General features: G+C 49.3%; 2 protein-coding genes across 2 annotated transcripts in view; both read right to left on the bottom strand.

The window, feature by feature from the left end:
- The window catches only part of LOC116833069 (uncharacterized), a 3,945-nt gene extending 311 nt beyond the window's left edge, over window positions 1–3,634 (bottom strand). The window contains exons 1-3 of the mRNA XM_075069677.1: window positions 3,609–3,634; window positions 1,781–1,879; window positions 5–925 (exon numbers count right to left, since the gene is read on the bottom strand). Coding sequence (XP_074925778.1) covers window positions 5–925; window positions 1,781–1,878 — 1,019 coding nt within the window. The 5' untranslated portion in view covers window position 1,879; window positions 3,609–3,634. The remainder of the gene's footprint in view (window positions 1–4; window positions 926–1,780; window positions 1,880–3,608) is intronic.
- A 5,153-nt stretch (window positions 3,635–8,787) lies between these two features.
- On the bottom strand, window positions 8,788–23,024 carry CTSH (cathepsin H). The gene is made up of 12 exons (XM_075069766.1): window positions 22,820–23,024; window positions 20,469–20,500; window positions 19,726–19,831; window positions 19,550–19,620; window positions 18,920–19,024; window positions 18,240–18,326; window positions 17,222–17,277; window positions 15,826–15,907; window positions 15,665–15,733; window positions 14,520–14,626; window positions 11,017–11,142; window positions 8,788–10,011 (listed from the first exon to the last, which is right to left on the bottom strand). The coding sequence occupies exons 2-12, from the start codon at window positions 20,475–20,477 to the stop codon at window positions 9,936–9,938; spliced, it is 894 nt and encodes a 297-aa protein (XP_074925867.1). The 5' UTR covers window positions 20,478–20,500; window positions 22,820–23,024; the 3' UTR covers window positions 8,788–9,935.
- Window positions 23,025–23,277: the final 253 nt, after the last annotated feature.

The following is a 23,277-nucleotide window of genomic DNA, read 5'->3' on the forward strand; positions in this document are numbered from 1 at the left end:
GAGCCCATCTCTCCTGTATAGGCTCCCCCCATCCCAAAAGTTTCCCCAGTTCCTAATGAACGTAAACCCCTCCTCTCTACACCATCGTCTCATCCACGCATTGAGACTCTGAAGCTCTGCCTGCCTACCTGGCCCGGCGCATGGAACTGGCAGCATTTCTGAGAATGCCACCATAGAGGATGCATTACCTGTATGTGTTTCTTCTTTTTTGTCACTCAGAATAGTTTCTGTAGACAACTTCTTCTCTTGAAGATCTTCATCTAAAAGTCTTTTACAATCATTGGGAACTGAAACATCAAGACAAATCAAAGATCTGTTTGATAGAGCTGGCTGTTTGTCATTCAGTGATTTTTCATCATTTTCAGAAGGACAATGTTTTGACAGTCGTTGCTCACTGTTCACAGTCCTGGATGCATTAGATAATCTAACTGTACAGGAATTGGATATTTGAAGAGTCTTGCTGGGTTTTACAATTGGATTTTTGGGAGATAAAACCAATGGTTTTGAGTTCTTTTGTTTTCCAGATATATCAAAGTCATCTATGTCATCCCAGTCATCTTCTATAGTAATAATGGCATCATCTGAACAATTGTAGTCTACTTTCTGGGAAGCAGAATCACCTGGTTTCTTGCTTACATTCTCTTCCTTTCTAGGAGGTAAATCATTTGAAACTTGCTGGGAACAATCAAAAGAATTTAATGATACCCAGTTTAGATGAAGTTGTTCTATTTCATGCTGTTTGGATGTCTTCTCAAAGAGGTCATTGATTTTTATCAGCTTATCCTTCGATGTGGGAAAAGATGCAACAGATTTAGTCTGGGAAGTATTAACGTCCTTCTCCTTCAATGCAGAGCTCTTTCTTACACTGAAGCAGTTTATGGATACAGCATTACCCAGAGCACTTTTCTTTTTGAAAGTGAAACCTCTGCAAAATAAAATGTATTTTTTCAGAGTTTTTAACATTTTCCAAAAATAAGTAAATTTTACAAACAGAAATAAAACTACATTTCTAACATCAAAAATCACTTCACATAGACCAAATATCAAAAATATACATTTAACAAAACTGAAAAGCTATTGGTAGTGTAGAATGTATTTTTTCTGAATTCTATATTTCAGTCTCACACATGGGCATTCTGGCTTTTAATGGATGATAGTATTTATTTTATGTGGATAAAGCACTCTAAATGCCATAGATTATGATTTACGTCCATAATTATGTATCTTAAATCATTTTAACCAATTGTTCCAAGGTGCTGCACACACAAGGCTCCCTCCGACTAGAATGGAAGTTGTGGGTGCCCACAGAACCTCTGAAAATCAGGCCATTTGGCCTTAAGTAGCATGACTTTTGCTTTGAACATCACTCAGACGTTAAGAAGTTTACTTCAATATCGATAAAAACATTTCATATTTTGATACTCAGTAGCATAAAGCAGCATGTCACCAGAAGTAGTGTTCTGGATTCCATGCAGTTAGTAAGAAAATTATATTTTAGTTTGATTATAGTGAGTGTAGTTTTTCCAGGACAATTAAACAAGAAGCCTATCTTGGCCACTCTATGGAAGCCCACACAATCCTTTCTACTTAGGGGAGGCAGAAGATTTTTTTTAAAAAAATCCAAAAGCAGGCCCTCTGTTTAATTTTCGGCATCAACTTTCAGCAGAGAAATCGTAAAAAAAAAAATAAGAGACCAGAACCCAAACTGACAAATGTTGACAACCATGGTACTTTTCTTTGTTACTTCTGACGATTAACAGCAAGCTAGACTGATACTTACGCTGGTTTGTGTTTTGGAAGAGCTAATTTATTGTGAGTTCCTTTTGCTGAATGAAGCTCTAGCTGCTTCTGGAGGTTGTTCTGTGGAAGAGCAGCCATGCTATCAAAAAAAAATAAAAAATGATTTAAGGTATCACATTAAAAATATCACTGGCTACACAAACACTCCTCTGGGTTCACTCTAAGAAGGCTTTTTGAAATTTTGCCACCTGCATGCTATTTTTGTTGAAGAGTGATATACTGGGCATTGATGATTACAAGTGTAAATATGGCAGTTAGGGAGCTAACAATATGTGACAGATTATATACATTGCTTCCCTAATAAAACCACAAAACTGATCCCATCATCGTTATAACAGAAAGGTTAAAAGAGTTAAAGTGAGTGAGAAAGCGCTCTCTCTCTCTCTCTCTAAAAAAAAAAAATCAGATGGCATGCATACGAAGAACTAGTAGCAATTTTTACTATGCTGTTAAATTCAACAAAGAAAGAAATTAAATTCTTTTGTGAAAGTACAAGTATTAACATTTCTTAAAATTGGGTACTACAGACCAGTTAAGCCTAATCTCAATATTGGAAAGGATTCTTGTCAGTGATCATTTTCAAAATAAGACCATATAAGAAACATACAGAGTAGGCTAATATCAAAGTAAGTAGAGCTCCGTGAACAAAAGGACTTTTAAGTTTGTTAAATTGTAAAGTGCTACGGAATCTTTCATAATGAAAGGTGCTATGTAAATGGAAGTGATTACACAGCACATTTCTGATTCAAGACATTACTGGTGAGTGACCAATAAAGTAAAGTTACCATTATGCCAAGCTGAAATGGTTTGGACATTTATCTGTAAAAGTATCAAACACTATAGGATGTAAGAGAAACTTTAAATAAAATAAAATAAAAAGCCTGGATTACCTAAAGATATGTGGATTTTTAACCTCACTTGGAAAGGCATAAGCAGAAGGACCCATTTAATGCCTCCTGCCTCCTCCCCCCATCAGCTTTTCTACTGCAGCACCTCTTATGTGGAAATATCCCCAGCAGCAATTGGCTCAAAAGAAATGGTGCAACTTAAAACTGAGAACACGAACTAACATGAACTAGGTTAAAAACGGAAACCCTTAACAGTCGGGCTTAAACCATTATGGGTAATGGCTGAATCGAGAGGTACCAGAATAGCGAAGTGCAACTGTCATCACACCGCAGTAAACACTACCGAGCCTTTGGCGTGGAACTGCAGGACGCTGAAAACAGCTCTCAAAGCTACGGTTGTGCAGCAGGTGCTAGAGGGAGAGCAAGTTCTGCGATTCCCAGGAAATTCCTGCCATGTTTGAGGACCTGTCTCCCTGGAAACTCTCGGCGGTTTGAAACGCTAACGAACTGGCCAGTCTGACAGTCCGCAAACCGCAGCGTGTCAGCGAAAGGCGAGCGGGTCCCGACTCCGATCTCGCCCGTCACCGCCGTTCGGCGGGATGTGCGCCGGCGAACGGCTCCACGTTTCACCCCGAGGATCGCTCCGGCCTCGGAGCGAGCGGAGCCACCCGGCGCGACGCGGGGCTTGGCGGACCCGCTGCCATTAGGCCTTTTCCTTCCCAGCGGCCGGACCCGCCGCTTTCCCCCCATTCCGTGTCTCTGAGGTGGGGTCCCCTGCTGCGGCCTGGTGCCCGAGCGCCTCCCCCGGCCGGGCGGGCGCGCGGGGCCCCGCCAAGGGGCGGTGAGTTCACGGCTCCTGCCCTCCCGAGGGCTCGCAAGAGACAGGACGGGCCGGTCCCTTGGGTGGCCCCTCCCCCCGCCCGAGGAGCACCCGGCTCGAGGGGCCCCGCTGCCCCTCACCTGTCCCAGCCGCGCGGCCCGGGCCGGCCCCTGCTGGGCCCCCGCGCGCCCCGCTCCCTTCCTATTTGGCGCCAACCCGCCTCTCCGGAGTGCGGCTTCCCCATTGGCTGCGGGACTCGAGGGGAAGTGACGACAGAACATTTCCGTCCCCGCCCCAGGGGCCGGGGGCCGCCGCATTCCCCGGTCTAGGGGTGTGAGGGGTCAGTCCAGGCCGGACGGGCGCTCTGGGTGATTCCATTCCCGTGCGGGGGAGCATAAGTTTAGGGCCGTTCCATTCTATAGTGGGGGTTAACTAATTTCAAGACTGGGACTGTCAGTTCTAGCCCCGACTTCAGGGTGGGCGAACTTATTCTGGAGATGGGGGGGGTCAGGATCACTCCATTCTGCATCTGGGGGGGGGGTCGGATCATTCAATTCTGCGGCTGGCGGGAGGACTGGGGTGTTCAGATCACTGGGTTCAGGATGTCAAGTATCAGAGGGGCAGCCGGGTTAGTCGGGATCTGTGAAAGCAGCAGAGACGCCTGTGGCACCTCACAGACTAACAGACGTATTGGAGCGTGGGCTTTCCTGGGTGAAGACCCACTTCCTCAGAACAGCAGAGACGCCTGTGGCACCTCACAGACGTATTGGAGCGTGGGCTTTCCTGGGTGAAGACCCACTTCGTCAGAACAGCAGAGACGCCTGTGGCACCTCACAGACGTATTGGAGCGTGGGCTTTCCTGGGTGAAGACCCACTTCGTCGGGTGCATTCACCACCAAAGCGCACGCTCCAAAACGTCTGTTAGTCGATACGGTGCCACAGGCGTCTCTGTTGCGTTCAGGATGGGAGGGTTCAGGGTGATTCCATTCTGCACCGGAGGCGGGGTGTCAGTTCACTCCATTCTGCAGCTGGCGGGGGGAGGAAGGGTCAGGATCACTCCGTTCTGCTGCTGATGGGAGGGGTCAGGATCACTCCATTTTGTAGCTGGCGGGGGTGGGGGGTCAGGATCACTCCATTTTGTAGCTGGCGGCCGGTGCTGGGGTCAGTTATCACTCCTATTTGTAGCTGGCGAGGGGGTCGGATCACTCCCATTCTGCTCGGAGGGGGTCAGGATCACTCATTGTTGTAGCTGGCGGGTGTGGGGGTCGGATCATTATCCTTTTGTAGCTGGCGGGAGGTCAGGATCACTCCATTCTGCTGGAGGGGGAGGTCAGGATTACCCATTCTGCAGCTGGCGGGGGGGGGTCAGGATTACCCATTCTGGTGAGGGGGGTCAGGATCACTCCATTCTGCAGCTGGAGGGGGGTTCTGGAGCACATCGTTCTGGGTGAGTTGTTTGGTGGCTATTCCATATTCCCCACCCTTACGCCGCCCCGGAACAGGGCCGGGTGGTTTGATGATGGGGCGTCGTGAGGTGAATGGGGCTCAGCCTCGATCGGCAGCGCCTGGTCAGAGGCCAGTGCTGAGCCCATTGCACGGCGCTGCTTCTGGGCCTGTTACAACCAGGGTCGTGACCTAGGCTGGCACCCTGCTGCCTCGTTACCCGTAGGGAGGATAACAAGCGCCTGGCAATCAGGGTGTCGCTTAACCTGGGCTGCGATAGAGCAGAGAGTCCCGAGCCCTCCACCCTTCAGCTTAACAGGAAACCTCCATCCACTAGCCCCTGCACCTGCAGCCTTTGTCCTGCCCCCAGTCGGACACCATCCCAGCCATGCATGACTCCTGTGCACCTGCTCCCTGCGTGGCACTGAGCACCCTGCTCTCCCCAAGCTGGTGCATGGTGACGTGTGCGCCTTGGAAAGCTCTGAGTCGTCTCTGGCGTACACCAGAAGCTGTGCAGACTCAAAAAGACACTTTTGTGACACCCTCAATCTCTGGCCCAGGTGGAGGAACAAACAGGATGTGATTCGTATCTGACACAGATGGAGTGGCGTGTGGAAACTAAGCAGTAGGTTTAGGGATATAGGCTTTGTCAGACCAGATTGGTCCAGGGTCCCTCTAGTCCAGTGTCCTGCCTCTTGACAGAGCCCAGCACAAGCTGCTTCAGAGCAAGGTGCAATAACCTCTTAGTGGACAATCTTGGAATAATCTGCCAGAGAGGAAGTTTCTCTCTAGCCCTGAGCAGTTAGGCAATTTCAAACAAACAAGGACAATTCAGAAAAGCAGCCAAAATCTTTTGGAATTTGTTAATTCTCTTCATGCAGGAAGCCTGCTACAAAATACAAAGGCATGGTAGCCAGTACAATGGGAAATGTCAAGTACTTTATATACACAACTCAGGTATATATATTATCTGAAAAGTGGGGTTCTCATCAGGTAGCTACTCAGTACTGTACTGACTACATAATTTCCATACCTTGGGTCAAGCTCTGCCTTTTCATGTGCACATGTGGCTCACTGGACATATGGATTTTACAGTAATGCACAGTTTGACAAATTTGATTTATGTACAGAACTGATTATTCATCTCCCCATGAAGCAACTCAGCCATAAAAATAATTGGGAAATGTTCAGCTAGAGACTATTTTAAATCTTTCCATGTTTATAATCACAAACTATTTCGAAGAATAAACCTGCAGCTGCCTGAATATTCACAAATAACTGATAACATGACCCAAACTGTCCATGCACTAAGCAATGGCTGATGGCATGTAAGGATTCAGATTCAGAAATAACGGTAGTGCAAAGCTGCTTGATTTATTCATTAAATTATTTGCAAATCTCCCTTTGTCCTAGTCTAACAGCTCTGCCTCAGAGCCTGGAACTCAAATTCAGCCCTGGCATAACCCAACTGCATCTGTTGCCACCAGACCAGAGAGGTTATGTAATTTGCTGAGGTCACACAGGAAGTCTGTGGTAGCCCAAAGGATAAAATCTGGATTTCTCAACTCTTATTTCTGTGATTTAACTACAAAACCATCTTTTTCATCTTCATTGGCATATTTCCATTCTCAAAGCAGATAAACTCAAGTAATAGAGAAAGCCTGAATTTGGAGACTTTACCTATTTTTCCACGTCTGACACATTGTTTCTGTGATTAACTGTTTTGTTAAATATTGTACTAACAAGCCCCTTAGCTGGTAAATAACCTCCCAGCTTTAATCACTATAGCTTCTCACATCACCCTTTGTTTCCTTGACAGAGCACTTTGTATACCACCGAACATTATATTAGCATGGCAGCAGTTCAAAAACATTGTGCTATCCAATTTTTAAACAAAAGCAATTATGAAAACAATATTACAGCTGCACTCCTTTGCACCACTAGTGTTTTGTTTGCAGTGGTGAATAAAGGACATCATTATGCTGGTAGTTTCCTTTCACTCACTGAAAGGCTTCCTTCTGAAAGCGTGATTTATCACAAATTGCTGCACTGAGGCTCTGGCAATTGCCTGAGATTTCACTGACAGGAAAGCCATTGGGATGCTTTCTGGTGTACCAGTGAGGCATTCATTCCCGGAGACCCATGGCAGCACTCAGAAGGTTGCTGTTCGGAACTGGCTTTTAGGGGATTTCAAAGGGGTTCATGTCTAATACACTATATGGCACAATTTTCAACACCCAGCAAACCATGATTTTCCTGGGGGGAGTTGGGCAGAGACTAGGGGAAAGGGGCAGAAAGTGTCCATATCCCAACCTGATTCCCGGTTGTGGAGCTGGCACATGACTCTTCTGTGACTGCTATTGCAACCTCTTAGCTGTTCTAGGGGCTGTCCTCCTGTGTCCCCTTGGTAGGGCTGCAGGCAGCAGTTCAAGCCTGCTGATTAAACATTTGCCTTTCTCCAGTTTGCCCCGAGATTTTCTCTGCACTACAGCGGTCACCAGAGGTCTGCTCCATACTCACACAGCATGTAGTTTTGCTGGGTGGCCTTCTCTGCCCACCCTCAGCCTCTCTACAATCAGTTCCTATATCTACTCCCTCAGCAGCCCCTGGCTGCCAGGAAGAGCAATTGCCGGGCATCCTGCTCAGGCCCCACAGCTCCAGACCTGGACATACATCCTGTGAGGGACTGGAGCATGCTCAGAACAAACAGAATGTGGAGAATTTAGTTGCCAATTCCAAACTCTAACAAGTCTCTACTGAGCATGTGGAAACAGGCTTTCAGAGGCTGATAACTTAGAGAAATTTGGGAGGATTTTCATAAGGATGAGGCCTTGGTCATCCTCCACACCAGTGGAAGTCCCTTGCAAAATGTCACGTCTCCCTTCCAAAAGAGGGAAGTGCTGGAGATCATCCGCTGAACTGTTGTAAAGATTTCTGAGCATGTCTATTTCCCTAATCTTGTTTTGAAAAATGGATGAACTCATTTAGCTGAAATTTTCCAGAAAACTTTTGCCTGAGGCAGACTCCCAGCATGGAAAATTTCAGCCCGAATGGCTTAGGTTTGAGAAAGTTATCAACTACTGAAAACAGGATCTTAGAACATATTAGGCCACCTTAATTATTTAACTCTGATATTTTTAATATGCTGCATAATCTTAGGAGTGCATTTAATGGACATTCTGGGTTTGACTTTGACCAGAAATTCATGGACACATCACTATGTTCTTTGTATAATCAGCTATTGGGCATTTTTGCAGCAACACACGACTAGTTCCTCTCGGAACATACCACTGGCACATGTGCATATCAGATTGAACCCGAATTCTGTAGGCTAAACCCAGAGCTCTTGTAAGCAGATGTCAGTTCATTGATTCAAATTATGACCCTGATCTTGCAAAGTCTTACACCTGTTCTCAGCTTTATGCACATGAGTAGTAACAGTGACATAAGTAGGGTTCCACATGGGTCCACTGCATGGGGTATCTTGCAGGACTGGGGTCCTACTTTGTAAATACTTTGGGGTGGTGACCTTGATTTGGGGCTTGTCTACAGAAAGTTTTTGTACCACTTTAACAATATTAGTTCCTCAGGTTATTTACAGAAATAAGCTATTCTGATATAAGCACCTTTAAACCAGTTTAACTGTATCCACACTGGAGGGGGGTTGTACCAATTTTAATCGTATCAATTTAGAAACTGATATAGTTAAAGCACTACAAAAAACTGGTGATCTATTTGTCTAAAGATGAAGGATTCAGTCCTGCTCCTATTGAACTCAATGGCAAAACTCCAAAGGAAAGAACTTCAAATGCTAATGGAGTACCTTTCACAAACACTAAATTAATGAAAGACACATTGAGAAGGCAACACAAAAGATACCACAAAAATGACAAGTTGTTTTTATTCATTTCCATAACACACAGTAATGTCTTGGTGGTGTTACTGCAACAGGAAATGACACACAGCTGAAATGCCTTCTGCATACATGATGACTCCTCTTAAAACAGAATATATTGAAATGCCTGACATTAAGGTTTCTGATTTTTCCTTAACTGAATAGAAAATCATTGATTCTTTTTAATATTCATTAAAATATTCTTTATTTTAGTAAAAATAATCAAATCTTAGATTTAATGAAAATAGACACAGCTTTCTTACATATTTCTTAGCACTTATTAAAAAACAGATCATTTGTCAGAAGAATACACATTTCCCATAAGGGAGATCTGCTGACATGCAGGACAGTCTGCCCAGGGAATGCTTTACAAACATTATCTAATCAACCATCACCACACCCCGAGAGGTAGGTTAAGTAGTATTACCCCCATTTTACAAAAGGGGAAACCGAGGCAAAGAGGCTCAGAGACTTTCCCTAGAGCACATGGTAAATCGATCTGAGCTGGGATTAGAAGACATGAGTTTCTGGCTCTCAGCCCTGTCCATGGAACATGCCACAATGCTGGAGAATTTACTACAGAGCAGCGGTTCTCAAACTTTAGAAACACAATGACCCTCATTTTGATTTAAAATTTTTCATGGACCCCCAAGTTGGCTTCTAATTTTCCTGGAGGTGCTTAACGCCCGCTCAGCCTCAGTCCCCACTCCACCCTTTCCCCCAAGGTCCCACATCCACCCCACCTCTGCCCCTCCTCTTTCTGCTCCCTCCCCGAGGGTGCTGGTTCTGCAGTGTGCAAGAGGCAGTGGGAGGGAAGGGGAGGAGTTGATCATCAGGGCCCGCGGCCCCAGACATGACTCGCGGACCCCCTGGAAGGACCCTAGTTTGAGAACCTCTGCTATAGAGAAACACACATGTATTTGGAGGAGGTGACTTAGGTCTGTCTCCTGCAATGAGCACTGCACAAATGCAGGAGTCTGCCTGCGTGGAGCTCATTGCAGGATCAGGACCTTAGTGGGCCTTTGCCATCTCTCATTTTTCCAACGTACTGAACTTTGGGGTTTAGGAGACTCCTACACAATAGCCTGGTTCCTCTCCTTGGCCACTCTTCCCAGCCATTGACCCCGTCTTAGACCTGAGGAATTGGATACGATGCACATGCAGCGAGACCACACATATTCTTGCCACGTTCAATATAGAAGTAGCTAAAAGGAGAAACAAACACAGATTAGTGAGCACTGCCCATTACTCCGCTCCAGCTGCACGAGAGACAACTGACCTGGCATGAGGTTACCATGTCACCCACGGTTCTGACCGGCGTCATTCTGCACAACATAAGTAAATTCCCTTCTCCTATCAGTGCAAGGAGTTGATGTACATCAGAGTCTTTTGTTTTTGCAAATGATGGGATTGCACCGGGCAATGGAATTCATTGGCAGAGTCACTTTCATAAACTAGCCAAGTTAGTGCCCAATCCTGCAAAATTTGCCTTTCACCCTTGGGGCTGCTCTAAGTTGTATCCGCTAGCAATGTGAGTGGCTGGATTGCTGGATGGCAGTGCCTACCAGCCAAGCCCTGTTCGCACCTGCCCTTGGCCTTCTTGTCACGGGATGCGGGGAGTCCTAGAGAGCTGGCTACACCACCACAGGGAGAACTCCTCATATAGCCAGGCAAGCAGGAAACCATGATTTGGTTGTTCTTGTTCCTTCAAGCCAGGGGGTGCTGCTGCACCCCCAGTACCCCTAGTTCCAGCTCCCCTGCAGGTAAGCCAGGCTTGTGGCTACTTTATGCCAGCATGCCAGTGTGAAGCAACAAGCCCAGGGCCAGGAAGTGTCCCAGGATAAGTTTTCCCCTGTATGAGGGAGAGCTCTTATGACAAATGTTGAGAAACCCTTTTCTACACAGGATATACTCCCAACCTGAGCCTCTCACAGAAGCACCCTGCCTGACTGTACGGTGGCTCCAAAAGGGCTTTCTTTATAATATGTGGATGCTGATCTTACCAGTCTCACGTAGCAGTCTCAAACTGCTAACACCCTCAGCCATTGCACTACCTTCTTTGCAGAAAGCATGGCTGCTCCCTAATTGATAAACGGTCGCTTAGAATGGATTGGTGATCTTTAGGCACACTGGCATGCGAGGTTCTTGATTAGATTCAGTTAGGCCGTAGCGTGCCCAGCTGTGGTGGACGTCAGTCAGAAGCTGCTTACCCATCCATGCCCCACAATGGGCCCCAAGAGTTTTTAACGATCCAATGGGGAGTTCCATTTTCTTCTCCATAACCCACAGCCAGAACTGCATGGTTCACTTTGTCTGGAGTCTTATCACACGTTGGGCTGCAAACAAAAGGCAAAAATAAAGCACATTTATTATATGACAACCTAGTTTGTTGTTAATCATTAATTAGTCACTGTACTCTGCTGATATAAAAGGCTATAAAAGTGCTAAGCATTATTCGGTGGAAAGCGGCAATTCACATCAACAGGATTACTCACAAGACTGAACTACAATGGAAGAAATTAGCACATGAATTTTGGTGGTGCAAAGTGAAAGGTCTTAGCTGCAGCTGTAACAATTTGCTCAGCCTTCAAGTTTCAGGGCCTGATCCTGCAAACTCTTCTGCACAAGGTACAGTTATTCAATGGGACTGGAGCTGAGGGTGACGTTACCTACCAGTGCATCTGCAGGATCTTGGCCAACACTGGGTATCTCTTATTTTAAAGAGAATGGATCACTCTAACCCACTGCTATGAGAATACTGCACGAGCTCCCACGCCCCACACGCGGGACACCGTGGCCCTTTAACACAACCAGTTTCTTAAAGGAAAACAGACTAAAGATGCGCAGCAACTTCACTCACATCTTCGTTTCCGTTCAGTTGAAGCTGACGCTTGGGTTGCCTGGGCGGGACGGGGCATTCGGGGATGTGGGGTTCAGCATGACGTGCCAGAGGATTTCACGAAGTGGGGTTTTTGTAACTGTTAAAATCAGCGTATTGATTTCTGTACTGAACGCTTCCCAGCCGAGGTAGCAGGGCTATTCAGCCCATGTCTCTAAGCTGATGGCCATTTCTACTGGAGCACTATGGTTCATCTTACAGTTTTATGGAAACCTGTGACTGCAGGAGAGCTCCAACCCCCAGGGGGGAAGGTCCTAGCAGGGGAGAGGTCCCAGATTATTTGGAGAACTGCATCTAAAGAAGTTTTTGAAATGCAGGCACTGACGAATGGTCGGTGTGGACTCATAAATCACGGGCCCAGGGGGCAGGAAGAGGGTGAGTATAGATCACAGAGCCATTATAATCCAAATACGTGCACGTCTCATACACACGCAGGAACTGCTAGGTTGGATCAGCTCCACGGTCCATCACATCCCATATCCTGTCCCTGGCAGTGGCTAGAACCAGACGCTCTGGGAGAAAGTGTAAGAACCCCACAGTCGCAGATGTGGGACTGATCTCCCCCTCCCACCCCCCGCATTAGGTCTCACCCTGGTCTCTGCTAGTCAGAGGGTAGCTTAAACCTGGAGGCATGAGGTTTAATATCCCTGCCAAAACGTGTGTTAGGATTAACCATTACTCTGGATATTCTAAGTTATTCATACAAACATCCAACCCCTTCTTGAATCTTCCTAAATTCTTCACCTCAACGTCTTCCTGTGGCAGTGAGTTCTGTGGTCTAATGATGTGTTGGGTGAAGAAGTATTTCCTTTAACTGGTTTTGATTTTCCCACTTTTCATTTTAATTGCACGTCCCCTTGGGCTTGTGTTATGAGACTAGAAGCCCCGATCAACCTTCTCTCGGCATTTGTTATTTTATATCTGTTTATCACGTCTCTGCTTACTCATGAGGGAAACATGAACCTCTGACTTCACTTCCCCTCTGCACCTTATCTCTGTGCATCTCAGCCACAAACACAGATTCCTTTACCATCGCTGTGCTGACTGACAGATTGATCTTTCTACACCAGACCTGCCTCCTCCTGTCCAAGCTAAAATCTCGGCCTGTCTCTCTGACACCTTCTCATGGCTGTCCAGCCATCAGCTCAAGTACCACATGGTTCAAACAGAGCTCTTAACCTCCACCCACACCCCACACTCCTTTCTCGACCCTGTGGAGAACACCACAATACTACCTGCTACTCAGGCTCATCACCTGGGCATCAGCTTCAACTCAGCCCTCTCTCTAGGGCCTCACATCTAGGCTGTGTCCAAGTCTTGCAGATTCTTTCTGCGTAACATCTCTAAGGTGCGGCCTTTCCTTATTCAGCCACACAGCAAAACACTCGTGTCCAGATTCTCGTCCTCTCACTTCCATTACTGCAGCGTCTTCTTCTCCGGCCTTGACAAATGCGACCTGGCCCTGCTCACACCCATTCTTTGCAGCAGCATTCTGATCTTCCTTCCAGCACCTCACGTTGCTCCTGTTCCCCCGCCTTTGCATCCCTCCACAGACCCCAGCTTCTCTACTGTATCAAACACGAGCTGCCCATCTTCACTTTTGAGCCATCGTCTGTCATTCCCTATCAAGCAGTTGATGCTCCCCTCTGACCAGCCCATATTGCCAGCCTCCATCACCCACTTGGTACATTCTCAAACAAGTGCCTTCAAACTCTCTCCCCGCTGCCCCCATAAACACAGAAATAGGAATTAATCTGTCCTGCCACAGCTGGCTTCCTAGCCTCTCCAAAATCTCATCAGCAGCCTCTTAGGCAGCTACTCACCTTGTCTGTGGAGTGGACACACTGCCCTCCCGATCAGTTCCCATCCTCAAACCCACACTTCTCCCTTTGTCCCTTTTCTTGTCCTGTCACTGACTTCTCATCTGAACAGGAACAACGCTGCGAGGCCCAGAATATTGGTGAACTGCTCAGGCCAAAGGACAACAATATATATTATCCCTCTCATGGTAGGATAAGACCCATTTCACCTCCTGGATACTCCTTGGGGGGAATTCACCCCTGGTGCAGAGACGGTCCATGGCACCAATTAAGCCCTGCATGGTGCAGTACAGTGGGAGGCTGGAGGTTGAGCAGGTGCACCAGGGCATGGGCATGCCCCTCACCTGCTTAGAAATGGTCTCTGTGCTGGCCACTTAGCAGCTGCTATTACTGCCCCTAGGATGGAAGAGCCACCACAGTGAGGCTGCATGTCTGCCCCACACCCTCACCTGGCATTACAAAGGCAGATTTCCCACACTCTCCTGCACAGAGCTCAAACACACGGGCTTTAAGCAGTGGAATGAATTTCCCCCAGGTTTGTTATGGGAGTTTGCAGGCAAACATCTCACGGGTCACACACAACCTGCTGAGCTCCCACAGGCCTCTTCCAGTGACTGGACCTGCCACGGATTGTCTCAAGCATGCAGCAGCTCGGTCAGGGACTGGCTCCAACTTGGAGCTGGTCAAGAGCATTTCAATTACATTTCAAAAACTCAAAAGTGTTTTGTGAACAATCTTCAGTGGTTTTTGATTGGTTCTACTCCCATTGTAGGCTGCAACTACACTGCAGGCCCTGATCTGTTACTCTATGCTACCGAACTCAGAGATGAACTTCCAGCTTCCCATTCTGTTTGTCTTTGTCTTTAAAAAATGCTAGTCGACAGTAGAATGACTGGCCTCGGGAACACAAAGGGAAACCTGCTGGGGAATGAACATGATAAAGCAACTTGGCTGCTATGGTTTACCTGCATCTTCTGCATTCAGAAATACTCACTTGGAGTAAATGCCTTTACTGTATCTCACAAAGTCCTCAGTCACCTCAAAAGCAAAGCTAATGGGATTATGCTTCCCCACCGCTTCCACCATGCCCGGCTCATCGTACTGGAACGAGAAAATTCCAAGCGTTATTTACTTCTTGGTCAGCGTCACTACAGGGCAGACACCCCAGAAAGACAGACATGGCCAAGCTGGGGTTGTGGATAAACCTCCCGTCCTCTTCTGTGCAAATGAGGAAACACACACGGATGGCGGACACGTCGGCCTTGTTCACGCGAGGAGCAGCACGGCTGGGCCCCCCAGGTAGGGCAAGGCCAGGCCTTGCTAACATCCACGGGACCAGCCTTGCTCCCAGGACATAGGAGACCGACTCTGTCGAAGAGCTGCTAGCAGATCCATCTGTTTTACACAAGCTCATGTGCCAACAGCAAGAGTTGGCCACGGGACAATCCACAGCTGCAGAGGTTGTACAGTAGTGTGCTTTGACTGCCCTCTAGAGGCAGCAGGAGTTTGCTGCAGGCACGTTCCGTGAGTTGTGTGTAATGGGGAACGAAAGTGGGGAGCAGAGAGGAGAGAAACAAACTGGAGCAGAATGAAGTAGTAGGTGCAACCCTTGTCCCTTCTGGATTAGCCGGTTCGGTTGTAAACACTTTCTGAGCCAGAACCTGTGAGCTGTCTACGGTGCACAGAGTGCTTTTAAAAACATGGGAAACAAGCTATTTTCAGTCAGCAGGCGGAATGGTGCAGAGAGGTTGGCTTGTTACGAAATACTAACAACCAAGTTCTACAGCCTGTTAGTGTGCACAGACCCACTTCCATGGCAAATATCAGCGCAAATGAAGACAACCTTGTGGTGACTCAGAATTGTCACAGTGAACTTTCTGAAACAATGGCACCAAGGGCAGTTCCCTAGCCTCTCAGTAGAAGGCGGTCGACATCAAAGCCTTCATATAGTAACTTAGGTGCCAAAATAGGCCACTGAACCCAGGTATATCCAGGAAATTAGCTTCACTAGTGATGCACAGAAACAGACCAGCCTCGTTTGGGAAGCAACAGCCTGAATGTGCATGGTGCGCCGGCCACCCCATTCCCAGGGCCGCTCACTGCATTAGTGATTGGTAAATCACAGCCTGAGGAACTTACCAGGGTGATATTGACAACATCTTTGACAAAAGCGATAGCCTTTTCTGGCTGAAATTTGCAGGTGCCGTTCTGTGCAAACACAAAGGAATCAACGTTAAAGCCAGGTTCGTCACCAGCGCGTCCAGTGTTTGATTACGCTTCTGCTGCACTGTTAAGAATACCTGAGCCTGGTAAGGATACGTATCCTCTCCTTGGAGCCCTTTGTTATATAGGATGTACTCAAAAGCTTGGCTTGGCAGGCCCCTGAAAAACACCACAGCAAAACAGTGAGTTTATTAGGGCAACAACACTGTATCTTCTGCAAAGATCAGTCCACATGCTTCCTCTCAAAGGATTAGCCATAAAGTGTCTGGACTGTGATCTGAGCATGGGCAGCGGGATGAGGTATCCTGCACCACTAACAGCACTGGACCTGGAAATGTCACCCACCCTTCACATCCCAGCTACCTGTCTCCTCCCAGGGTTCTCAAGGCCTGACCCATCACAGCCCTAAAGTCCCTGGTGGGCAGCGTGAGTGGGGCACAGGAGCAAGGAATTCCCCTGGATTAGAAGAGCCCCCAACAGCTCCAGAATCAGCCACTCCAGACTTACACCACCCCCCAGCCCCAGTTGGGAACCCTGGTGCAGGAGACACATCAGGGATATTTGTAGGGGAAGGAAACATGGCTGTTCCTAAACCCTGGCTACCAAACTGCCCACAGAGAAGCAAGTTAAAGCAGCCCTCCCCACCCCCCACCCCCCAGTCTAACCTGTGCTGGGGGAAGAACAGGCCCCAGCAGCTCCAACACACAGGAGGCACCAAGCCATCTTTGTCACCCAAGTCCGGTCCCTGCATGGCACCAGTTCAGCTCTGGGGCAGGGTGAATTTGGCCCTCAGGCTGAAAGTGCCTTTTCTGGGTGCCTGTGGCCAGGATGCTCTTGACTGTGATCCCCATGCTGCACAAGAAGAGGATGGCAAGGAGATCTCCAGCGCTGAATGAGGAGCTGCTCCTGTCCCTTCCCCCATCCCATGATGGGGTGGGGGGGATGAAGGGGCTCAGCCCCCTGCAGCAATTCTCTGACAACTTGTTTACAGGAGGACAAAGACTGGCCAGAAGCAGCCAGGTGAGGAGGAGTTGAGAAAGTCCCGGAGATGGTGCCATAACATGGTCTCATAGGACGAAGGTGCTCATGCGCTTCAGGGGAGGCAGTGGATTTGAAAAGGGCTTATTTTCTGCAGCTTTCACTTTAAAAAAGCCAGCGGAGCTTCCCGAAGGCGAAGATGAGGTGTCTGTGGGGGCTTTCGGGTTCATGCTCAATGTAGAGCCTCGCTGAGGAATGTCATCCAGCCAGAGAAACTGCCAAAACCTCGCTCACTTTCCCCTGCAGTGTTCAGCCACCAGGAACTGTCGTATTCGAGATGTGGCCAAACAGCCAGTGGGAGGGAGAAACCTTGAGGGCTGGGAAGCCCAATAAACTTCACACATCACATATTCCAGAAAGGTCAGAATTCTGGACCCCCAGACGCCAAGTGCCCGGTTCCCTTACCTCTAGTAGATCCCAACTTATACTACTCACCCACTGCATCCATGGTTATTGAAGTCCTGAGCACAGTCAACCAACTGTTGCTCTGCCTAGAGAAATACTTGGAATCAGCGTATATTCAGAAGAGCAATCTCTTTCTCTCTCTGTCATTTTAAATACACGATACACGGCAGACAGTATCACCCTGAAGCCTTTTCCTTACTGCACACCAATGGGTGTTTATCTTGTGCCATCAGGGATTGCGAGACTGGCTCAGAGCCAGGGACCATGCTGTCCGCTCTCATGTCGCTGATGGGGACCAGCACCAGCTACTGCGCAGGAAGGTGCAAGGAACCCCACAGCAGGCAGCTACGGGCTAACTGGCCTGCAGGGAATGTTCCTCCCAGCCCCTATAGCTAAAGGTTGGCTCGTGCCCAAAGCAGGATGGTTTAGATCCCTTCCCATGCTCTTGTTTATTTTTCAAGACTTGCTACAACTGCTTTGGATACTCTGTTATCCATACAAATGTCTAATCCCTTTTGGAATCCTGCTCCACTCTTGGCCCCAATAATTAAAAGCCTTTTAAAAGTCTATAGCTAAATTTTATCATCTGGTTCTCCTTTATCCACTGTTTTATTGTGGCACTGAGTTCCACAGGCTCATTGTGCACTGCGGGAAAATGACTCATCGACATCCCATTAACTAATGAGATCTGCTCACAGAAGCCAGGGATTGCAGGCCAGTCCCCAGTTCCCTTTCCCAGATGAATAGTACTGCCCCAGCTTGGACAATGAGGTGCTCAGCTGCTGCAATGAGGACAGCAATATACACTCTGAAGAGGGACAGATTCCCTGTTCTGGGCTCACATGGCGCTGCTGAGTGGTCTGCATCACACAGTCCGTATTTGCGGCTGTTTTGTGTGCGAGAACATGACCTGGACGTTGAGGAGAAGCAGCCAGGGGACCGGAATCGATAGCACACCCGAGGGCTGGGGCTGCCGGAGGGCTCTGCACAGCCTGGGCACACGCCCCAGACCCTAGGCACCGGTGCACTGAAAAGGAGAATCTCTTACCAGTGACAGTAGCTTTCCTGTTGCTATGGCAATTGCAGACTCTAAACACCCAGTGGTGGAAAAGGTCCAGCAGCTGCCACATGCGCCCTGCATCGAGAACCAGGAGCAGGAGGTTAACAGGTTCCTAACACTGTTGGGAAAGCCCAGAGGAGGGGGAGCTCCAGACATCTCATCCCATCACGGAGAGGGGCTGGGGCTTCATGGTTACCCTGAGTTCTGTGCAGACCTGTGGGAGTGGGCACTACCCCACAGGCCTCCGCTCGGTGCTGGAAGCCATTCTCCCTAGGAGCACCTAGCGTTCCCTGTCCAACTGATCCTGGGCCGCACCTTCCAGTGGGGAGCAGCTAGCAGCCGTGGGATTCTGGGGGGCTGACAGGCACCTCAGTCGCTCTTGTGGGATTTTTCTTGTAGGATCATAAAGAGCAGCTGTCCCCCAGCCCAACCTGTCTGCCTGCCCATACTCCCCCTCGCCCTATGGAGGGGCTCCCGTAAGCCCTCCCTGACGCCCCCTTGGGGACGGTACAGACCCCAGGATACCTGCTGTGCTGGGGGATGTCCGAGATCTGCCCTTGTGGCTTTATCCCCAGCTCCTCCCTCTCTCCCACTGGTCCAGAACATGCGAAGGCAGCGACGGGCCGGAGGACCATTTGGAGCACGGTGGAGATGACATATTTGCCTACCTGGTTCTTCACGGGGGTCACATAGTTTCCTTTTTTCCTCCAGTCAATAGTGGAAGGACACGGCCCGGAGCTGGCCAGGAAATTCCCTTTTGTGGCCGAGCAGTTCTACAACAAACAGGAGAGCGTTCTGATGAGCGGAGAGCTGTGTCTTATGGAACATAAACATGACAGCAGCCTGCAGGGAAATGACGCTTCCTGGGGCAGAGGTGGTCCCCACTATCATGTCACTAGCCCATACCCTGGGGCTCCATGATGGCTAGATTCACCATGCCAGCATTGTTTGCAGCAAGGATTTGAAAAAAATATTTATGTTGGGCCTAATCCTGGCAAGTGCTGAGCCCCCATAGTACCCAGTGGAGCCAATGGAAGTTGTGGGTGCTCATCAGGGGCTTGATCCAACCCTCGAAGTTAACTGAGATCCTCATGCTCAGCACACCACAGGATCAGTCCCACTGGTCTCCCAAGAAAAAGACAATTCTGTAGGCACTAAAAGCTGTAACTAGAGGCAGAACAAAATAAAGCCGAAGTGTATGGAAGTGTCCAGGGGACCCTAACCTGGGTAACACAGCCACAGGAGCCGTGTACATGTAAGTCAGCAAAAACTCTGCCAAAACTAACAAATACATTTACCTGAGGTTCACTCCAAAGATATTTTTTTCTAAATTCTGTGAATGTCATGTCTGAAAATTGGTTTAGACCCACTAAAAAGAAGAAGAAGTTTTATTAATCAAAGAACTAAGCCAAAAACATCACTCCGGATAAAAAGAGAGAATTAGGAAATTAAATTAAAAAGCATAAACTCATACTTTCAAACGTATGATTCCCAGCATTGTGTCTGTCAATTCGTCTCTTATTGGCAACAAAGATCTGCAGCCTTTGGTAATACTCCTCCAGACTGTACTTCCTGTTGTTCTAAAGATAAAAGACCCAGAAGAAGTCAGTAGCAGGTGCAGAATACAGAAGTGAAAATACATACAGTGCGTATCATGACTGGGGAGATTTTCCTCTGAAAAAGACACGTAGCTACATGGCCAGGGCATTTCCCATCACACACTGCTCCCGGATCCAAGATGGGCTGGGGGTCGAGAATGGGAGCGGAGTCCACCATACAAAACTATGAGGACCAGAGCTAGAAGAGATGTCCTCACGCTCAGTGGAGGAGAAAGAGAGTTTGGATGCACGCAGGGAGTTTGATGCGAGCTATTTCACACTATTTAATGTAACTGTGCCGCATCTGAAATGTCTTGGCAGGAGGCACCTTGCAATTTGAGTTATGCATGAGTATTATTGTGAGCATGTATTTCTCCAGACTTAGCCTTGGCCGAGTCCCTGGCAGCTGGTCACTTGCCAGCATGGAAAATCCCCTACTAGGAAGTCCCTTGCAGTGCAAAATGGGTGAATAACAATAACGAAACCAGTCTGTTTTCTCCTTTTGCAGAAGTCAGCTTAGATTTATTTCACTGACTGACCATTCTGAACATCTGCTGTGGGGAGGAAACCCGTGATGGTTCATTTGGCTTCTGAATCCTTTGAAAAGAAGAAGTTTTACCTGCAGCATCCATGACTTAAAGTGAAATTCCTCTGGAAAGAGAAAAAGAAACAAGCGTTGAAGTACTTGAAACTCCTGTCTCTTATTCTGTGTTTGTAAAGCCCCCAGCATAATGTGGCCCTGTTCTTGGCTGGCCCCTCCCTACTACCATAATAAACATTATAAAGTGAAAACAATTAAACTAAACTTTAATTTTCAATAAACTACTGTACTCATTTAGGATAACAGCCTCGCCGATCTTTGCCTATCTCTAAGCAAAATGTTACTTATTAATGTAGCTTAAAGGAAGGGTTTGCATCCAATAGCTATCAATTTCCACTTTAACTGAAACTTAGAACAAGGATGTTGCCTGCTCCCCACCCCAACCCCCCCATGTTTGGTCGGATTTTGTTTTAAAACAAAACCTGGTGCCTAAAAAGTCATGCTGAGGCTGAAAGTGAATTTGCATTCTGGATTTACAGTGTTTACAGAGCCTAAATATCAACAGAAGATATTGCCTTTCAGCCAGGGGGCTGGAACAATTTGTATGGTGGGGGTGCTGAGAGCCACTGAATCAAACTGTAAACCCTCCATATCATGAAAACCACTTCAAACCAGGGGATGCTGCAGCCCTGTACCCTTTCGTAAACAAGAGCTGTTGTCCAGCTCGGCCTCTTCTGTGAAATTGTTTTAAACAGTCAGCAAAAGTTACAGAGCGACCAGAGGTCACCGATATGACTCAGAGACTTTGCTGAGATTGTGACTGGTGAACAAAAGAGGAATGGAATTGGGACGGAATGGACCCAAACTGGTGTGCCAGAAATGAGGCTGATTTGGTGAACACAGTAATGAGAGGGATGGGCTATTTCACCCCGCTTAGGGGTCCTTAGAAACAGAGATTTTGCAGGGAGCTCAAACCAGGGAGGATGAGTGGACTGGAAGGACTAAGCTCCACCATCAGGCTGCCACTGTCTCCTGGGACCCTAGAAGAAGAACCTAAGAATGGCCATACCGGGTCAGACCAATGATCCCGCGAGCCCGGTATCCTGTCTGCCCACAGTGGCCCAGCTGACACTGCTGCAACCCCTGACTTCAGTGAACTACACCTGGAATGTGCGACTTGGGGTCCTGTTTCACCCTCCCTGGGGTGGCCTTTGCCTTCCTCCCTATTTCTTCTTTTTCCAAATTCTCTCTCCTTCTGCTTTCTTTTACCAAGGGGCTGGCTCAGCTGGCCAAGCCTGCAGCATTTGCAACACTGCTCTGAACCCATGAGGAGAAAGGAGCAGAAAGCAGGGCCTTAAGCTGCCTGATGCTGGTTCAAGTTTGCCAGGGCTCCAGGAGCAGCTCTATGTATTTTGCCGCCCCAAGCATGGCAGTCAGGTGGCTTTCGGTGGCATGCCTGCAGGAGGTCCGCTGGTCCCGCACCTTTGGCGTACCCGCTGCCGAATTGCCGCTGAAGCCGCGGGACTGGCGGACCTTCCGCAGGCAAGCCGCCGAAGGTAGCCTGACTGCTGCCCTCACAGCGATGACCAGCAGGTGCCCTCTAAGGCTTGCTGCCCCAGGCACGGGCTTGGTGTGCTGGTGCCTGGAGCCACCCCTGCAGGGCTCTGAGCAGCTGATGAGACTGTGTCCTGGGCCTCTTGTTTTTCCAGCAGTGAGGAAGCAAAGAAAAGCCATCCCCAAAGAGAGAAGCTGCATTTTCTAGCTATTCTCTGTTCTCTCTCCATGTGGGGTGGGGTGGCTTGTCTTGTTTTGTCTTTAAGGGGTGAGGAGGGGGGGAAATCAGACTTTAACAGCAGCAGCAGCAGCTCCACCCCAGCTCAACTAACTTCTGCTCTTTTTCCTACAAAGACAGTTCCCTTCTGTCAGAGCCTGGAACCCAGTGTCCAGCCAGCCGGGGTCTTTACCCGCCCCCCGCGCCCCGACTCTCTGCAGCTGCAGGGGAGGGGAACACTCGACATTGCAAACCCTGGGGCTGCTGCCCCTCTGCTCTGGGTGTCTCGCAGCCTGGCGGGTTTGCCATGGGACGAGCAGGCGGGTCCCTGGCTACCGAGCCCGGAGCCTGGCCGAGCTGTTTAGCGCTGCGCGGTGCTGGGGTCCTGGGCCCGTGGAATGAACCGAACCGAACCGAACCTGCCGGGAACCCAGCTCATTCCCCCGCCCCCCCGCGCCCGGAGACAGAAGCGAAAGCGGCCCCGGCAGCAGAAGGGAGGAAAGCGGCGCGCCGGGCAGGGCTTTGCCGGGCGCAGGCAGCCCAGGGGCCGCTCGTCACACCGGCCCCATCGCCCGCAGCCCCCGACGGCAGGTCCGAGCCGGCCGGTGCCGGCCTTTGCCCCGCGCGCGCCCGGCTCCGGGACCCCCGCCCCGCCTACCGTCCGCGCTGGCCGCCGGGCGCTGCGAAGAGGGGGAGCAGGGCAGCCGCCGCCGCCAGCAGCCCAGCAGAGCCCGCCCCCGCCAGCATGTCTGCGCGGATTTCCAGCCGGCTGCGCGGCACAGGCTGCGCTCGCTCCTGCTGCGCCGCGCGGGGGGCGGGCAGGACCCCGCGCCGGGCGGGAAAGGCTCAGCAATGGGCGGGGGGGGCGGGGGCGTTGGTCCGTAGCCCGCAGGAGCAGCCGGAGTCCCGGCGCCCAAAGCCCAGCGCGTTTCGCTGGGTGAAGCGTTCGCGGGGCGAAGAAGAAGCTGACCGGGGGGGTTTCACACCCCGAGAAACCTGTTCGCCCTCGCGGTGCCCCAGGGCGGCCCGGCCCGGCCTGGGTCAGTGACCCCCCCCGGGCCCTGTTCGCCCTCGCGGTGCCCCAGGGCGGCCCGGCCCGGCCTGGGTCAGTGACCC

Source organism: Chelonoidis abingdonii, chromosome 9, assembly GCF_003597395.2.
Source record: "Chelonoidis abingdonii isolate Lonesome George chromosome 9, CheloAbing_2.0, whole genome shotgun sequence".
Taxonomy (NCBI): domain Eukaryota; kingdom Metazoa; phylum Chordata; order Testudines; family Testudinidae; genus Chelonoidis; species Chelonoidis abingdonii.